Raw genomic sequence first — 21133 nt, forward strand, 5'->3', positions numbered from 1 at the left:
GTAACAACCAATACTTTCATTACAAATCTAAATTTCATGTATCTAGCAAATGCTTTTAGTGACAAATAAATATATATAATCTATTATGAAGTAAAAAAAAATAAAGTTTTGAATTAATTTGCATACTTTATTTATCATAGTTTATGACAACACATTTATGCAGTCTAGGCTATGACTTGTTAGAAGAACCTTTCTGACCCGATAAAATTTTTTCCATTTTTTGTGCTATATTATTATTAAACTATGGAGACATGGGGATTCTAAAAATCAGTAACAGCCAAAGAGAAAGTAGGCATTTTCAAAATTACCTTTATTTAAATAAATCTTATGATTAAACTATACTGTTTTTACATATGGATATTCAATAAAAAATATATTGCTTTTTTAATAAAATATACTTTAAAATAAAATATATCATCATAATCTACACTATATCAGCCCTGAAGAGGTTAAACAAAATAAATGTTTTTGATTTGGGCACTAATGTAATCCAGGCAGCCTCTTTTCCCTGTACAGAAACACTCTCCTGGTCTTTCCATGGTACTTCATCTCCACTCCGTTTCCTCTTAGGTTAAGGAGACATTGAGAGGTATGTTATGTTATGTTATATATATGTTATATACCCCATCCTTTCACTCCTTCTCTGCAGGACACATTCCCTCATCCTCTTACAGTGACACCCATAAACCTCAAAGGGGAGGAGATGGGGAGTGGAAATGCTCTCAGTCACATATGTACAAAAAGCACATGGTTGCAGAGATTTATTTGCAGTCTCGGGAATCCTTTCCTCATTGGCCTTTCTCGATTCCATTTCTTTTTGGAAATGTTCTGCTTTTAGGGAAGTAGGTGATAACCCGCGGGCATCAAGTCTACAAACTTTTAACTGTGTGTCCAGAACTGTGGGATGACAAAGTAGGAGGGCTCAGCTGCGAGTCAGGCTGAGACTATTATCTCCCTTTCTGAGTGCGAGCGACTGAGGAGGCTGAGTGCAGAGCCCTTCACTTACTTAAATCACCTTCCTAGGCGGCACGGGTTACTCCACCAGCTGGCTGCACGCAATATGGACATATAATAGCCACCCAGAAGACCACCAAACTTCTTCTGACACTTCATTAAACAGCAACTCAGAGTTTCCTGCGTTATCCTCTTCTGTGCCAACATGAAAGGTACGTTCGTGAGTCCAAAGCTGCTTTATTCCATATCCCCTAGCACTTTAGAAGAATACTTATATTGTTTAGCCTAGAAGGTATTGACTGGCAGAACTTTTGCAACTTCTTTGATTTCCATAGTAACATATGTAGAAGAGATATCGGTATTATTGGGTAGGTCATCTAGTTTATTCACTTGTCACTGCATAACGTAGTTGTGTACTAGGGCTGAGGTAGTCAGCGGTCCCCCTGGCATTCTAATGACGTGTTCCCAGCTCTGTACTGGCCTTTCCTGATGTGCTGTGTTTTCCTCTGCACATCTGGAACTGGTTATGTGCCAGTGGAGGCAGGACTGGCTTGTGAAATAAATTTGGCATCCATCTATCCAGGATCCACTGACTGGAAAATGTTTGCCTTTTTACATATGTGAGGAGATCTGAGACTAAGTGGAGGCTACATATTTGGAACATGTTGGTCCAATTAAGACAGTGTATCTAGTCCGGGGTAACTGGGCATGAAGTGACTTAGAAACATTACTAGGCACAGCGGGGAATAATAACAAAAAAAAACAGAACAATGTATTTATGAATATAGAATAATGTTTTAATTGTAACTAGTGGAGTCCTGAGGCCAGAAAACTTAATTATGAGTCAGCAGCAAAAATATTTTCAGAATAATGTGTTCCAGATTTATACAAAGTAATAAAAAGCCTTGTTCTGAACAATGTCATGGGGTTTGGATATAAAAGTGTTAAAATTCAGTAGGGTTGTATTAACAGTTTTACAATGCAGCCATGTAGTATGGATTTATTTATCATGGACAATCGAATTTAACTATTTATTTTGTAGAAATTGCAGAGCAGATGGACCCCTGGTGTTTGTGGGTCATTCTGACTGCTTTTAATATTCCTGTGGTTTCTCTTTTAGTGGTGTGACCTCAGCCATTTAAAACTGGACATATGAAGTACACATGCTTCACGCTTTTATGTGAATGACTGCATAGTCACAACTTCAAGTATGCAGTGTGCATCTGATTTCTGCTGAGAGTTATGTGGCCAATATTAAAGGGCCAGGATGCCTAAAATACAAGTTGCTACATACAAAATAGCTATTGATAACATTCACAAATATGTATGTAAATGTTACAGGAGTTTACCTTAAAAGTAAATATTTGAGATAAAGTTGGTTTCATGACATATTTTCTTTCACTCAACAGATGTTGTGTCAATAATCCCTTCATAGGACACTGTAAAAAGTCCGTTTTAGCTAGTCTACAGACACAGCTAATTTATATAAGGCAATTTGTATTTTAGATTTAGCTGACCTTTATGACCTGACAGTCTTTAGAATAAGTTAGAAAAGGGGAAAAAAATAAACTTTGCCATGCACCACTGTGCAGTACTGCATGTGTAGTGAGAGGCATTTACTAATGAGGTTTACTGACTGCCAAGTTCTTTGCAACATACATTTTGTAAATATTAAAAAGAAAAAGAGTCTAGAGTGACAGGTAGCACAACTATTTTCACTTTAATCATGATTAAAGACATGATAAGGCCTCGTAAACACATGCGCCAATAACGTGGTGTTCACAGTAAGTGCCACTATTTTTATAAAGTGTTCAATGAACCCTAATTTTCTGAGTATTTGAAGTGCCTTGAAAGCACTCTCAGCATAACACACTAATCTGTGCTCCTATGTATGACCACTAAAGGTACCTCAGTTTACCTTATTGTAGGCACAACCCCCATCTACTCACCTGCTCAATTCAACATCTCTGCAATTAAATATACAAATACAGCATTTACTTATTTCATACTTGCACATTTTTTAATACAGGGCAAGTCAACAAAGAGATTTTTGTATGATGTCAGACTAGTTTTTTAGACTGTTTTCAGCTTCTCAGTTTATGACGCATTAAAGCTTCTAAAATACTGCTCGGTTTAGCGTCATTTATGGATTAAATTATATTCTGAGAGAGAGGGAACATTAGACTTATCTTTGGTAAATGTGTCACTTTTGTGTATTTGACAGATTGTTTTTAACATTGCTCAAAGTGTTGCTTGAAATGTGCTTTTCTGCAAAAGTATGTTGAAAGGTGCAAAATGTGTCCTATAAAAAGCATAGTGTGGGGTCCAGTAATCTTCCTCCCGCAAAATGAAATCTTGTCTTTCCATAAATTTGCCTGCGCTATATAAATAAATGTTGTTGATGATGATGATAATGTCGGTGCAGAAGTAGGTGCTCCTCTGCAGACACAACCATCTTGGCCTGAATGTCCATCCATTTCCCCACAACAACAGATGTTTTTACACAAAAGTAATTATGTAATGTCACAAGACAGCATCTATACCATACTTACCTACTCTCCTGGAATGTATGGGAGACTCAAGAATTTCAGGGAGTTCTCCCAGACTACCAGAAGAGTAGCTCAGGCCCTCGGATCCCACCCAATCATCAAGTGAAGTGGGGCAGGCAGGACCGTGATGTTGTCACACCCCCCACATTGACAATGGACCTTCTTTCTAAGAAATCCAAAAAGTAAACAAGTATGGTTTGCACTGTGCTTTTGGATATTTGTAAATGAGTCTTATTATATTGATTGGAAATTGCCTCTCCCATCACACGATAGTGCTTTATCACGATAGTGTTTTATATCTTAAAACACTGCAGATGAATCACTACTGTATGAAAGAGGATTTGTGGTTCCCATGGTTCCCAGAGATCGGACTGTAGAGTGCTTGAATGCAACCGTTTCAGATAACAAATGTATAGGGAAATGGACACATTCCCCCTCCCCCCTAGCGGGGAGCTGTAAAAAATGTATTGCTTTAAGTTTAGCTGGGGAATCCTTAAGTATAAATGAATGAATCCTATTCTTGTGACAGGTCTTCTTTAACATCATTCTAACCAGAGGTCATAGTGGGCACATCAGTGACATATCCAACTTGTAGGTAGGCTAGGTAGGCTAGATTCATGCAGTGTGATGGTTAATGCGTACAGTGCATCACACTGGAACATGAGTATTTCCTATCCACTTGCCAAAAACGCTCTCAGCAGTGCCTAGACTAAGGTATCTTTCCAGACCTCAACACAAGTGAAATACAGGTGACTAAACACATTTTATATTTAGTTAACTTGCAAATCACAGGCTTAAGCCACTTTTGGCAAGGATTGCATGTAACGCTGTACCTTTTTATAGAGGTATTTTCTAGGTGAAAAGTTGAGAAACATGTTGCAGCTTTCTTTTGTAATTTAATAAATATCCTTTCTCACTAACCCATCAAATATGTAATCTCTAAATGGCCAGCAGAACTCATCCTGTATAGCTACTTCATGTTCCTTTTTCTTACATGATTTAAGTGAGTGAAATGAGTAGTTCTGTTATTCATGCCAGTGACATTTATGTTCGAGACATTGAACGCATTGTAATTTCCAGGGATATCAGAAATGTATGGAGTAAAACCTTTTTATTATTTATTATTATTTTGAGTGTTGGGTAATACTGGTGATTTTCCCCACAGCTTACAAGCCATTTCATCATATTGATTGCATTTCACTCAAAACCAAAAACTTTGGGTGAAATTAGTGGACATATGGTGAACAAAAAATATAACTTGTGCTCCTCTGATCCAGTGGAACTTGAAATCCCTCTAACTGAGCAGATCCTCTTTCCTGCTTCATGAAACTCATGTGGGATTGGCTGTTAAAAAAATCTCTTAAGCTGACTGATTGGAGAATCAGGGGAGCACAGGTACATGTTTCCTTATTTACCATATCTTACCTAATCCTGAGTTTTGAGTGGAATCCTCCAGGAAAGTTACTAGATGGTTTATGCTACTGATAGACCCTAATATAGAACTTTTGGACATTGGACATGAGAAGCACTTATCTGTTCATTGAACCAAAGCTTTCCATGCAGAGTGTAGCACTCCTCTACTGTAGCTGTGTCCAGTAGTTATCTAACATTACATTACATCAGTAATTCCCAATCAGGACACATTTTTACATCATGATAACAGAAATGACATGTCGCCAGAATTTAGCACTTACAAGGAAAAGTAAATTGAAGCTACATCGGGCCTGGTTCATTAAGGCACGCAAAAGGAATGTATTGTGCGTTTTTTTAAAAGTTTAAGTTAATCAGGCTTATGCACGTCCGTATTCAGCAAGGAGTTGATATTAAGAAACATCTGTTGTTGAATATGGGCCCGGGTGAGCCCTGCTCTAACAGACAATACACTGCAGCATAAGTCCTATATATATGTGTAATATAAAGTCCAAAAGAACGCACACAACTTGGGCCAGTGTTTTAAGCTGCATGTATATACCACTGATGTCACCTGGTGCTCCTAGTGGCAGATCAGGGCGTTCACATTCAACTGTAGTACAGTAAGGGCGTGCAGATGCAGGTTAAGCGTGCTCTTTTGACTTCTGTGTTATTTGGAGTTAAACGTATCTTTTAAATGTTTTCCTTAACGTGAATATTTTGTGCCTAGACAAGGCGGCGCAGTTTTGCTAATTGTTGATCGTTTCATATTTGCTCCAAGAGCATCTTACATGCTAGATTTAAGTTTGTATGTGTCTTAAGAAGCATGGAAACATATATCTACAGACCATATTTGGATACACACTAGCGGCAACCTCCTTTACGCTCAACTGTGAATCAACCCCTTAGGTTGCATTGTAATGTACTCGCCAAAAAAGGATTCAAATGAATTTTTGTTATTTTGATGCATTCCCTGGAACTCATTCAGTTGAACAAACAAAGAAACTTACCTGAAGGAATGAAAAATGAATTATGATATCTCTATAAAACACACAGTAATGCTTCCAGAATCTCAACTTGAATGGGCTCATATACTAACATTGCATTTAGGTACATTTGCAGTAAATGATAGAAACCAATGAGACACTTGCTTTCATGTATAACTTGCATATATAGATATAAGCACATTTCTGCTTAATTGCTCTGGTCCTTTGCACATATTGCACCTAAATTCTATGTTAGTAAAAGAGTACTAATGAGTTTTACAGTATTGGTCCAGCTTTTCCGGTTTTCATGTGTTCAAAATGTGTGTTATAGAGAAAGATGAAAATATACTGTTATGGTCAACTTCATAACAAGGTACCAATTGGCATTCAGTAAGCATAAGATTTGGCTGAGGTTTAAGAGTTGTAGTTTGGGACTGTTTGATAAGAAATGGCGAATGTTAATGCAGTATAAATGAAATGTTAACATTGTCTGTCCTATTTTAATCATAAATGTGGACTCATAAAAATTTCTTCAAAAATTCTCTATATTTGTTCTTTTAGCACAATCGGAGGCGCATCTGGGCAGTCTTTGCCAAAAATAGTTGACATGATAGCACTGAAATTGAACCAGTGAAGAAATTAAAATAATTTCTGACCAAAATTACTAAACATACATATATAAATATAATCCAAATTGGTCTGCATTTACATTACTAAGTTCCATCTGCTGAGGTGCTACTACAAAGCAGAAGCTAGTGTTCCAATAATATTTCATATAAAGGGGTGCACTCTCCACATTTGCAAAAAGTACAAAAATCTAGACATAGAAGCAGAGTACAGATAGTTCACATTTTAGTCACATACTGTGATCATTGTCAAGCCCTAAAATACCATGTGGATCACTACATATTTATAGCCAAATGCCAAATGGGTGCATAGATTTCAGTAGAGAAGTTACAACTCTCATAATTACGGAAGGGAGACTTACAAATTTCATTGAATAGTTGTGAACCCTTTGGAAATACCTGGATTTATGCAAAAATTGGTTGTAAAATGTGATCAGATCTTCATCTAAGCCACAAGAATAGACAAGCACAGTCTGCTTAAACTAATAATACACAGACAATGTTTTGAGGTCTTTATTGGGATATATATATATATATATATATATATATATATATGTGTGTGTGTATAGTGGCGGTATATATATAGTCTTTCAATCAAAGCAGTAGAAGAAATGGAAGAAGTGGCAGTATGGCATAAACCGCCTATACCAGTCCACATTGGACCACTCTATATGATATATATATATATATATATATATATATATATATATATATGTATATATATATATACCTGAGCTAATATGTTGTCTGAGATGACTCTTTTGTGTTTACTCATCACAACTTTGTGAATAGTTTTCCTGGCATTATCATAACAGCCTCCTTTATTACTTCCTATTCCTTTGCCTTGTTTAGGAAGAAACTGTTGGATTTAGAGCGAAATATGTATTTCTGCAGCTAACTCAATAGATGTAACTAGTTAGAAAAGAATAAAACGTTAAAAATGAAATAATAAAATAAAAAATGCAAAAAAGTGTAAAAAGATTAAAAACAAAAAATATTTTATTTTAATAATAAAGCATTTTTTTTCTGTGGGCATCCCCTGCTAACACCATTCTTGTCAAATAGGCTTTCTCAAGCTTTGTATGGTGAAGTATTGCAGGCAGCCCCCAGCGATGGCTACTTGCCAGCATTTGGAGGCTATAGCCTTTTCTGGTTGGGAGTTTGGCAAATAGGAAGAAAGCCAAAACATTCCAAAAATCCCCTTTTTGCAGGATTTAGGGCTCATCTCCCTTTAATAAATTGTCACCTTAGCGTTTTTAAGGTTTATACACAGACGTGTAATATCTAGCACACAGAGCATGTTTAATATTCTTTGACAAAGCCTAGAAACATTTTCTGACAATGGGACATCAGTTTGAATGTTGCCTGTAGCCATGGGCCGGCTGGCAAATTTTAACCGGGTTGAGGTGGGGATGGGGACGATACTCGTCTTAGCAGCCTATTAAGTACATTTTAAAGGAAAAAAAATGCAGGTAGCCCAGTGACCCAGCCCAAGGTAGCCCACTATAGGATCGGCCTGATGGGGGCAGAAGCCACCTGATCCCCACCCCAGCCAGCCCCCGCCTGTAGCTGTGTGCAGTGAAGTTCTATGGGAAGTACCATGCAAGATGCATAGTTTACTATGCTGCAGCACAGCATTCAGACCCACTAAAGCAGGCATCTCAAATCTCCATGTGAATTGCAGTTATAATGAATAACCATAACATAACCCATGGTACATTTTGTCAGGTGTGCTTTCTACTGGAAAATAATCACAAAAGCTATTGGTTTATGATTGGGGAATTAAAAAGGAATACATTGCAGGGTGTAATATACTATATGCTTCTGCCTTTTTAGCAAATGTTTAGTTTTCGATATCTCGCATGCTGTGGTCTATTAAAGTAATTCTATCGTTTTCAAATAAGCATTGCCCAAGCGATTGTATTGTGTTTCCAAAGCACAAAGAAATTTATTTTATCAGATGTAAAATTTAACAGTTCAATACATAATTATAATACAGTACAGCCAATACCAAAAGATAAATACATACCGCTGCGTTCGCTTGCGCTAGCTGCGCTCCCACTGGTACCAACGTACAGTACTTCACTCCAGAATACTGTGGTCAAAGAAAGACTGAGATCATTGCCAGTGAGAGCTGTTATTATATACACTCAGTGTTACAGTGAGAACAATGCAGATGGTGTGTCTTGCTTCTATTGGTCCAGGTATCAGGAAGGTCCAGAGTGCTGCAGGTCATAGGCCAGTTCAAACCAAAATATCCAAAGGTGGGGGTCATCTCTCCAGGGGTTGTGCTCTGACTTTCCCGCCAAGAATCCAGTTACAACTAGTCTATTAGCATTTTATAGTCAGTATTTCTTTAAACATTTATTCCCTAACATCGCTAACTAGAGTATGCAATGTGCGATCTCTTCGGCGAAGGAACCGGACAACTGTTGATGAATTAAAGTGATACCAGACATAACACGTTTCCTGTAACCTGAACATTAAATAACACTAAAGTATACATATTATCATAATATATAAACTGATAATAAACTAAATACTATCTGCTCACAAATCACTGTGGAATGGAATCAATATAAATATGAAATATATAAATAACTAAATGTTGTAGTGCGAGTGTGTGCGTGCGCATTTTACCGTGCGATCTCGCTACGCGACGTGTTACGTGGCATACTGATCGCAATCGCATGGCAAGACAATATTAACAATATACTTTCGTTCAACAAAGTATACGACTTCGACAGTTCTCTGGTAACAGCCATTTAATCAATGACTTAGGTTAAGTGATTAAATATTTTCCATTGACATGAAGTGATTTTACCGGTTATAATCTAAAACAAAGTCTGTGAATTTTGAGAAAGCTACGCCACATACGCATTGGCATTTCTTATTCGGTTTTAGTCGTGTTGTAGAGATCATTACAGACTTTCCTCTGCATAAGAAACACAAAATGTAGCATCCCAAAAAATGTTAAGGAAAAAGAAAGCAATACAAGTTAAAACAACAATGGGTATTGTAATGTTAGAAACAATTACTTATAGTGTCAGACATGTTTACATTTGATATACACAAGTCAAAAGTGCATTTAAACTAGGGATGTGCACCGGCGACTTTTGAGGTCTCGTGTTTTGTGTTTTGGATCCGGATTTTCGTTATTTTTGGGGTTCGGATTTGTCTCGCAAAACACTTGACGAAAGGTCTCGGTTCGGATTTAAGGTTTTGGATTCGGATTTTTTTTGAAAAAAACATAAAAAGTTTAAAAATCAAGTTTTTGGGCTTATTTTCACTCCTAGGCTATTATTAACCTCTATAACATTCAATAACAAGCATTTCCACTAATTTACAGTGTATTCTGAACACCTCACAATATAGTTATTAGTCCAAAACGTTGCAACAAGGTATCTTTCTGGACTGCGTAGAGGAGTGGGTCACCACAATATATATTAAAAACCCTGAACTTTTATGATTCGCACCAATAAATGTACCTGGACTGCGTAGAGGAGTGGGTCACCACAATATATATTAAAAACCCTGAACTTTTATGAATCGCACCAATAAATGTACCTGGACTGCGTAGAGGAGTGGGTCACCACAATATATATTAAAAACCCTGAACTTTTATGATTCGCACCAATAAATGTACCTGGACTGCCTAGAGGAGTGGGTCACCACAATATATATTAAAAACCCTGAACTTTTATGAATCGCACCAATAAATGTACCTGGACTGCGTAGAGGAGTGGGTCACCACAATATATATAATAAGAAAACCATCAACTTGTTTGATTCGCACCAATAAATGTACCTGGACTGCGTAGAGGAGTGGGTCACCACAATATATTAAAAACCCTGAACTTTTATGAATCGCACCAATAAATGTACCTGGACTGCGTAGAGGAGTGGGCACTGGGCACCACAATAAAATATATAAAAAACCTTCAACAGGTCTGCATTACACTACACATACGGCTGCTCCTCCATCCTCTCCATCATATACATGTTGGAGTTTTAGCGTGTGACAACCTCTTGTTTTTGATAATGTCAGTGCATTTTGAATATTTTTCAATTTGCCCCACACCACTGAATGTACTTTATCTATGATACGCATCTATCTATCTTGACTGCGTAGTGGGGTGGCCCCGGTACCCAATTTGATACCGGGGCCACAATAAAATAAATACACCCTCCACGTGTCAGAATTCCACCAAACAAGTATCTGGACTGCGTAGTGGGGTGGCCCCGGTACCCAATTTGATACCGGGGCCACAATAAAATAAATACACCCTCCACGTGTCAGAATTCCACCAAACAAGTATCTGGACTGCGTAGTGGGGTGGCCCCGGTACCCAATTTGATACCGGGGCCACAATAAAATAAATACACCCTCCACGTGTCAGAATTCCACCAAACAAGTATCTGGACTGCGTAGTGGGGTGGCCCCGGTACCCAATTTGATACCGGGGCCACAATACCTCCTCCAAACATGGTACAGACAATTCGTCATTGAGATCCCATCAAGTATGTTAAAGACAGACAGGGTCGAAGTGTTATTGGTTGACTTTGTAAACCAAAAAACTGTCCCTGTTGCACATAGTCGTGCAATGAAGACTGACTTTTTCATTTAAAGGCACCATCTTTCAAGTGTAGTGTTTGTAAGTCTAAGTCATATTATACTTTTGGTAAAATTGGTTTATTTTGTTCCTCTTTATGGTAACTACTAATAGAATTAAAGTATTAAATAGAAGCGGCAGTTCCTCTTTATGGTAATTAGTAATAGAATTAAAGTATTAAATAGAATTAAAGTATGAAATAGAATTAAAGTATGAAATAGAATTAAAGTATTAAATAGAATTAAAGTATGAAATAGAATTAAAGTATTAAATAGAATTAAAGTATTAAATAGAGTGGTATAGAGTTGTAGTGTGGTATAGATAGAGTGGTCCCCACAATATAATAATAAAACCCTCAACTGGTCTGAATTCCACCAAACAAGTATCTGGACTGCGTAGTGTGGTGGCCCCGGTACACAATTTGGTACCGAGGCCACAATATAATTAAAAAATTGGGCATCAACTGTCACCGTTGTTTAATATCTGATACACCTAAATATGGACTGCACAGTGGAGTGGCCCCGGTAGTAAATTTGGTGCCGGGGCCACAATACCTCCTCCAACTTCCAAGTGTAGTGTTTATAAAGACAGACAGCGTCGAAGTGTTATTAGTTGACTTTCTTAACCCTAAAATTGTCCCTGTTGAAAATATTCGTGCAATGGACAGTTACTTTTTTATTGAAAGACTCAAGCTTTCAAGTGTAGTGTTTATAAAATATAAACAACAATACAGTAGTTTTAGAGCACGTCAATACCTCTTGTTTTAAATTATGACACGGCATTTTACTTTTGGTTTAATTTCTTGAATTTTTTTAAATTTGGTTTTACTTTTTGAACATGGCAAACGACTGTTGATTGGTCATATAATGCAAAAAAAAAAGTTCCAAGATGGAATTGTCCTTGGGCCCTCACACCCACCCTTATGTTGTTGAAATAGGACATGCACACTTTAACAAACCAATCATTTCAGCGACAGGGCCTACCAAACAACTTTGGCTGAAATGATTGGTTTGTTTGGGCCCCCACACCAAAAAAGCTATTCATCTCTCCCTGTACAGACTAAACAGGCTCTACTGAGGCAAGATGTCGTCCTCATCCTCAACCTCTGATTCCTCTCCCCCTACAGTGTGTACTTCCTCCTCATCACACATTATCAATTCGTCCCCGCTGGACTCCACAACCACAGGTCCCTCTGTAGTATCTGGAGGGCAGTGCTGTACTTCATTGAGGAATTGATTATTCATTTTTATAAACATCATTTTTTCAACGTTGTGAGGAAGCAACCTCCTTCGCCGCTCACTGACCAGGTTCCCCGCTGCACTAAAAACTCTTTCCGAGTACACACTGGAGGGGGGACAACTCAGGTAAAATAGAGCCAGTTTGTACAGGGGCTTCCAAACTGCCTTTTTTTCCTGCCAGTAACAATATGGACTGTCTGACATGTCTACTTGGATGGTGTCAGCAAAGTAATCATCCACAATTTTTTCTATTGTGACAGCATCCAATGCAGCGAGAGTAGACATGTCTGCAATGGTTGGCAGGTCCTTCAGTCCGGACCAGATGTTATCAGCATCCCCGCCAGTGCCTCTTTTGGGAAAACTGAGCTTTTTCCTCGCAGCCATAGATGTGGAAGAAAATGAGGGTGGAGCTGTTGGCATGTCACGGTCCTCTTCAGAGGACAATCTCCTGACCAGCAGGTCTTTGCACCGCTGTAGACTTGTGTCCGCCGGAAACAGAGACACAACATACGCTTTAAACCGAGGATCGAGCACGGTGGCCAGAATGTATTCCTCTGACTTTAAAAGAGTGACCACCCTCGGATCCTGGCAAAGCGTACGAAGGGCTACATCCACAAGAGCTACATGCTTGGTGTAATCGCAATGGCTTTCCAGCTCCTCCCTCACTTTCTCCAGCTGCTTCTGCAACAGCCTGATCAGGGGAATGACCTGACTCAAGCTGGCAGTGTCGGAACTGACTTCTCGTGTGGCAAGTTCAAATGGCTGCAGAACCTTGCACAACACGGAAATCAGTCTCCACTGCGCTTGACTGAGGCGCATCCCCACTCCTTTGCCTATGTCGTAGGTGGCTGTGTAGGCCTGAATGGCCTTTTGCTGCTCCTCCATCCTCTGCAGCATATAGAGGGTGGAGTTCCAGCGCGTCACAACCTCTTGTTTGAGGTGATGGCAGGGCAGGTTCATGCTTTTTTGATGTGCCTCTTGTCTGCGGTAGGCACTGGCTGAATGCCGAAAGTGTCCAGCAATTTTGCGCGCCACCGCAAGCATCTCCTGCACACCCCTGTCACTCTTGAGGTAATGCTGCACCACCAAATTAATGGTGTGGGCAAAACATGGGACGTGCTGGAAATTGCCCATATTTAATGGCCGCGCAATGTTACTGGCATTGTCTGACACCACAAATCCCCATGAGAGTCTAAGTGGGGTAAGCCACTGGGAGATAATTTCCCTCATTTTCTCTAATATGTTGTCAGCGTTGTGCCTCTTATTAAAGCCTGTAATACACAATGTTGCCTGCCTTTGCACGAGCCGCCATTTTGTAGTTGCTGCTACTGATGCAGCTGTTGCTGTTGCTGCGGAAGGGGATGCATCTACCCAGTGGGCTGTCACAGTCATATAGTCCTTCGTTTGCCCAGAACCACTTGTCCACATGTCCGTGGTTAAGTGGACAGTGGGTACAACCGCATTTTTTAGAGCACTGAGGACACTTGATCGTACTTCTCTGTACATTTTTGGTATCGCCTGCCTAGTGAAGTGGAATCTCGACGGGATTTGGTACCGGGGACACAATACCTCCATCAACCCTCTAAATCCCACTCCACTGATGGCGGACACCGGGCGCACGTCTAACACCAACATTGCAGTTACAGCCGCAGTTATACGCTTTGCAATAGGGTGACTACTATCGTATTTTGTGGTCATGGCAAACGACTGTTGGACGGTCAATTGTTTTGTGAAAGACTTAGCGGTCTTACGACTTCCCCTCTGGGAAGATGACCGACTAACAGCAGCAACAGCAGCAGTGGCAGTAGTAGGCGTACCGCTGCAGGATTCCTCGGATGAATCCCGTATTGAGGAGGACTCAGTCTGGCTGCTGACTTGGGCTGCAGGGCTGAATCTGATGGAGATTGTGGAGGAAGTTGACGAGGAGGGTGTTGCTGGTGTGTATCCAACTGGACCACGGGATTTAGGTGTCCCTGTACCGATGAGGGTCCTAGCCCCAGTTCCTGAACTAACCACTGAACTATGAAGGTTATTCAGGTGACGTATAAGGGAGGATGTTCCTAGGTGGGCAAGATCCTTACCCCTGCTTATTTGAGCTTTACATAAGCTACATATGGCCATACATTGGTTGTCTGGATTTGGATAAAAATAACTCCAGACCGAAGAGGTGCATTTTTTGGTCTTCTGACCAGGCATGACGATGGGCTTTTTCATCCCATGGACATCAGCTGTTTCCCCCCCTGGTGCCTCATTTACAATAACCACATCACCATCCTCATCATCAAGTTCCTCCACAGCGCCAGCTACATCATCAATAGCCTCCTCCCGAGCCACCTCTTCCCGTACAGTGATGGGAAGGTCAGGCTTGACAACCACCAACATCCTTGGACTCGCCTTGTGGATTTGTGATAATTTCTCTTTAGAAGGCAGAGTTGTTTGCTGTTTTGTTGCTGACAGCATAACTCTCTTCAATTTTTTGTAGGGGGGGGGGAGGAGGAGGAGGGCTAAGATCCGTGGGTGAAGCTGAACCACTAGTCATGAACACGGGCCAGGGCCTAAGCCGTTCCTTGCCACTCCGTGTCGTAAATGGCATATTGGCAACTTTACGTTTCTCCTCAGATGATTTTAAGTTTCTCTTTTTGCTACTTTTTCTTAACTTGGGCTTTTTGGATTTTACATGCCCGGTACTACGAGATTGGGCATCGGGCTTGGAAGACGACGTTGATGGCATTTCATCGTCTATGTCATGACTAGTGGCAGCAGCTTCAGCATTAGGAGGAAGTGGGTCTTGATCTTTCCCTACTTTATCCTCCAAATTTTTGGTCTCCATTATATGTAGCACAAGATACTGCTGAATGTGTGAACTTGGTAATATTGCAGTACCAATGGGCTTATACTGCAGGATTGGTTGTGCAAATTTTGTGGTAATTAAAAAAAATTAAAGTAGTTTTTGGTATTTTTTTAAAAAACTTTTTTTTATTTTTTTAAACACAGGGGAATATTGGGGAAATAACTATGCCCTTAGAAGCACAGAGCACAGGACACAGCACCACTGGACTGAACAGGACACAGCACAGGACCCAGCAGCACCACTGACCTCAGAAGGACAGAGCACAGCACACAGCACCACTGGACTGATACTGCAGAACACAGCACAGCACAGCACAGCACAGAACTAAACAGCACAGCACAGAACTAAACAGCACAGCACGAGATCTACCAGGACAGAGGACCACCTAACACACCCTCCCTCTACCCTGATCAATGCCCGAGTGAAGATGGCGGCGACTAGCGGGGAATTTATAGGATCCGAGTATCGCGAGATCCGACAACGGGATTATGAGTCAGAGCCTCAGTTTCAGATTTGAATTTGGCGCCAATACCCGGATCTGTCTCGGATCCGACTCGGATCCGCAACGTTCGGGTGGGCTCGGATTTCATAAATCCGAGTGCGCTCATCCCTAATTTAAACTGCATTTTTTTAAAAATGGCAGTGGGTATAAAGCTTTGTGTCGGTCAGCACTTAAGTTGTATAAATGAAAAATGCCTAGAAAATGAGACTGAATGTAATTTTAGTGTTTAGTTCTACTTTAAACTGGGATTTTGAGAAAAGAATGCCAGTGTAACCAGTTTCATCTGCTTATTATGCTTATGATTTAGTAACTAGTCTGGAATTAAAATTGGTATTTCAGTCTCTTTTGCTTTGCGCCTGCTTTGGTCTGCAAACTACTTTAAATATGCCTTAAATAGATAAAGTGACAACTTTATCCTCTTGGTGCACCTGACATTGAAACTACTGCAATGTACTTTTTCTGGGTCTCACTGTGGAATTAGGTATTACCCCTTGGCTGCCTTATTACCTGTAGGACCACACACCCACAGACTAACATCTCATATTTTACTCCACCCCATGCTATAATGCAAAAGTACTAGTCTATTTCTATGTTGGATATTAATCCAACTTGGAACCGTCTGTACATCACACCGTTTTTAATAGTCGTGAGCCACATGTGTTTTCTCTTCCCTTGTGTCCCGCGGGATGAATGTAACAAAATAGTGACATCATTTTAATTTTTTCAACAACATAAATAAAATAAAACTTAACAAATCATATTTTCCATTAGTGTGTTTCCTAAGGCCTTTACTGAGCAAGTTGTCGGAGTGTGCTCAATGTCAATGCTATTTGCATGGTGGTTTTAGACTAAATAAATAGTGAATAAGTCTGTTGTGCAATATGCGCTCTTAATTATAGCTATCTATCTGAAACACATGAATGAAGAAAGTGCTTATTAAACTTACAAACGTTTTTTTATTTATAAAGTAAAACGTGCATTACATTTTTTTTAACACATTACCTTATGTTTAGAAAATGTACACATAGGACTGGATGATATCACCTGTTGTCAAAACCCAACGGAATCAGCCATTTTGTTGGTGCACCAAATATTCATTAGTATATAGCTTACTATTGACACCATAAAGGCACAGGGCACACATATTCCTTAGTAATGTCACTAACTCTTAGAGAATTAATTTGCTTTATTCTCGAAGCTGTGTAGAAACAGTGGTAGAAACAGGTCAATTTCCAATATCCAAATTAATTGAAGTGATCGTGATGTATAAATTGCAGTTATCAAAAGCTCCCCCCAAAAAAATCACACTATTGTAAAATCACTGAAACATACTTGCCTACACCCCCGGAATCACGGAGACTCCCGAATTTCAGGTAGTTTTTCCCAGACTTCTAGGAAAGCAGGCATTTCTCCTGCCTATTTAGGCCCTGCCCACTTCTGCATGGTGGGGCAGCTGGCAAGTATGCACTGAAATCACCAATATCTCAGTATAGACCAGTTGAATCAATGAAAGGACAATTTAATAAATTGATTTTGGAAATCGCCAAAAATAGTTTAATTGGTTTCAGACTTGAGATGAAAAGAATAAGAACTCTTATGCATGGATGTACAAGCAATGAAATTTATGTACCCATTCATTTCAATATTATTTTAATATTATTTTAACAGATGCACTAATAAGCCATTGAAATGAGTGGGTGCATTTCAATTGTTGTGAAATAACTCCCTCTATGGAACTTTCCTTTACTAGCTTAGTTGTAGCATTGTCTGATATGTGAATACCCTTCTGTAGTTAAAGCTGAATTCCTAATGATCTTGCTTTTTCCATGTCCCCCAAACTCCCAAGCAGCATTGTTAGTCCCCTCATTAATAGAGATTCATACATCTTTAATTAGGTGTTTAATTAATTTGTTAACACTTTGATTATGCTTAATATTCCCAGCTTACTAATATTTCATGAACACAGTGTATTGGAAGCTTTCAATATTCAGCATAATCACACAGTGTTAACAAATGAATTAACCACCCAAATTAAGACTTCCGTTGTCTTCTGATATTAAACCCCCCCCCAAAAACATTTAACGCTGCTGGTGAGCTCTGTGGACATGGAAACAGGTTAATTCAAAATGAACCTGCATTTGTATTCTGATGCCTGCAGAAGGATGTCCAAAGGTCAGACTTGTAATGGAAAATTACATAGACAACTGTGCCTATTCATTTCAATAGGGAAAAACTTAGAGATATTTTTTTGGGTGATTTCACCTTTTTATGGTAGGGCCAGAAAAGAGTTGGGACAAATCATTTATTTTTTCAGTGTTTTCTAGCAACTTATCACAGTTAGCAGATCATCCCATAAGTATGCTTACTAAAATTGCTGAAAATCTGCACTTTATTACACAAGTCAGTCCACATTTAGGTTTTATCTGTTTAATCCAAGTCAGTCAATGAAAACAAATATTTGATTGTTTGCCATGATATTTTACTGTACATTTTCACCTTTTAGCAATGTTAGTAAATAACTCTCAATCATACCTGCCTACTCTTCTGGAATGTCAGGAGGCTCCCAAGTCTTCCCAAGGACTACTGGAAGAGCAGATACCCTTCCGGCTCCCGAGCAGAGGCAGGGATTATGATGCAATTTGTGTAATTAACCCTCCATCACCATTTCCCTCCTCACTTGTCACTTGATCTCCGATCCAGGATAGCCCACAGGGGAGTCTGTATAAGTCGTCATGCATGCCTTCAATGGACAGCTCAACATTCTCATCTAGAATGAGTCTGCTACAAATCTATATTGTTTCTTTATTCTTTTCTTAATCACTAGGTATGCAAATATCACACTCTGGCAAGTGGTTTAGAATCAGTTGCACAGGTAATCCAAGCCTGATTGCGTTATATCAGTGACACTTTACCGTTGATAGTAGTGATTGACCTATCAACTATTTTAGAATTCATCCTAATTGAATCCTATTAAAAAGTGCCTGTTGTATATTTTTCAATTCCCTTTATTGTTTTTGCACCCAAAAGAATGTATGTTGGGTTCTATGGCCAGATCAAACTTCAGGTCACATGGGTTTTGCATTTGAAGCCAACATTATTGAATTTGTATGGTAAATAAAAGCAGTAGGCCCTCCAATACCAATGCTGCATCAAATGTTGCAGCAATATACTACAGTACTTAGTGATAGAAAGGGCTCAAACTGTGATGATGACTGAGCATTTTCTAAAAACTTAGTTAAACCATTCCTGAAATATGGAACAAGACTAGTATGTCTTTGCTTAATTCTCTGACACCTTAACCACTGCTGATGCAGAGTAGTATAGCTGTGTGTGTGGGAGTGAGATAATATCTCAGAGCTCAACCTGGGCCAAGCCATGAATAAAAAAGAATTTTCAAGTTTAATTTGGAAGAAAACTGAGAGCCCGTGGAAGGAGTTTTACGCAGTGCTGGCAGAAAATAAGTGTTGGGTGAGGCATAATATTTGGACACTAGTGATGTTTTGTGAGCGCTGAATCTGGAAGAGTAATAATTACAGCATCAAGTATCACTGATGTACAAGACGTTAGAAATACATTCTGTGAACTTTTTTCATCTTTATTTTTGTTCAAAAACATTTTCCCTTAAAAATTGGAAGAATAAGGTAAATTTCTAAAGCTTACCATGCACAGATTGATCCCGTCTCTCGGCCTGAGTGCCGAGCTACAGATTGCTGTACAATTGAACATTTATACAAAAGTACAATTTGGACAAGATGTAGATGTTTGGCTCTTAGGCTAGGTGGCTAGGAAGTTTCCAGCTGACTCTGGGACCTGTTAGTGAGGTTGGGCCACACACAATGAAATATCAGGCTAACTAGCCACCCAGACCTACTTCACTGTTTGCAAAATTTAAATTATAAGCTGCTGCCATTTTGTTTTGATGATATCTACCAAAGAGGTTATTTTATGAACTGAAAAAAGATGGGTGCATATAAACTTATCAGAGATCACCTAGTTTCTACTTAAAAAAACAAAACAGTTTAATTCTGAAATCTTTAATTTGAAATAAATAACATCTCTGCTATGCCAGAAGTGGAGTCAGCTTTCAGTTAAAATAGTTTTCAGTATATAACCAGCACACAGAAAACAAGTGATTCATGCTCCAAGGAGTGTATGCTGACAAAAACAGATATTTATCAATTAGTGCTGAGCAATATAAATGGATAATATATGTTAATCACTGAACGAGAGTACACATACTGGATTAACATGTAGAAATTCAATAGCCAGGGGCGAATTACAAACAGAATGGTTTGGGAGCACATCTCAAGAGATGTTAAATTCAAGCCAGGTTGGGACCCAGGTTTACAGATTAAGAGTCAGCCAAAAGCCTGTTCTGGTACACTGCAACACAGATCTAGTAGAATCCCACTGAAACATAGAGCAGAGGAAAACCGCAATATTCAATTATTGTGTACAACAGGAAGTGGCTAGTTATAGGCCCAGACAGGAAAGATTGAAGATCGTCCTCTGAGTTCCCATGAGTTATCTTCAGGGCCATAATCCTGCCACTAAATAAAGTAATAAAAATTCTTGAGTCCAGCATTATTTCTACAATAAATTCTTCTTGTCCATCAACTTGGATACAAGGGGAATTTTGGATCTGGGAGAACAAGCTGAACAATCTACCAGACATATGCAGATATTTTATATATTTTATATAAACCCAGTCATTTTTGGCCCACTAAAAGCTGGCTAGGATCTGTGGGACCGTCTGCATTTCTTTTAGGACTGTCCAGGACTTGACATAAGACCTCTTTCAGCAATTCCAGGTTATGTAGCAAACATGTCTATTCTGTTGGTAACAGCAGGAATGAATCATTTGGAAAGTTAGGGACATGAGATTGGTGATACCCGAGGTTAGTGAAGAAGGGGCTCTGTTTATTGAAAGCATGTTGATAATTATTATAGTAAAGCACTACCACCGGAAAACATTGGACCAGTCATCCTGTAGAATTTTATCATTATCATTACTATCCTTTATTTATTATTAAATGCTGACATATTGTACAGATCTATAGATTGAGGGGATTATGATGCAAACAAATTGCATAGCATGGCATGAAACACAAGGTAAAGATTTAGCACCAAATATTTATTTCCGTTAGACTAGGAATGGGGCGCACAAGACAAATGAATTTCAATATTTAGTGCTGCACAAACATTTTTCCCCAATTTGAGGTAAACTGCACACCACGATTTTATACCATATCATCATGTACGCCGTGCAAATTGAATTATTCTTGATTCATTCAGCTGTCTTCTTGATGGAATATAGTTTCCTTTAAGGCACAAAGTAAGCCATCATTTATGAAACTCAGTTGGCCCAAAAATCCTGAAAAAAACAGTAGCTTTCTCCGGACAA

At 39.1% G+C, this 21133-nt stretch overlaps 1 protein-coding gene across 1 annotated transcript in view; it reads left to right on the forward strand.

Annotated features, from left to right (window-relative positions):
• The first annotated feature begins 743 nt into the window (after positions 1–743).
• Positions 744–21133, forward strand: part of COLEC12 (collectin subfamily member 12) — a 137630-nt gene continuing 117240 nt past the window's right edge. Inside the window, exon 1 of the mRNA XM_075213389.1 lies at positions 744–1166. Coding sequence (XP_075069490.1) covers positions 1160–1166 — 7 coding nt within the window. The 5' untranslated portion in view covers positions 744–1159. The remainder of the gene's footprint in view (positions 1167–21133) is intronic.

Source organism: Mixophyes fleayi, chromosome 5 (assembly GCF_038048845.1).
Source record: "Mixophyes fleayi isolate aMixFle1 chromosome 5, aMixFle1.hap1, whole genome shotgun sequence".
NCBI classification, from domain to species: Eukaryota; Metazoa; Chordata; class Amphibia; order Anura; family Limnodynastidae; genus Mixophyes; species Mixophyes fleayi.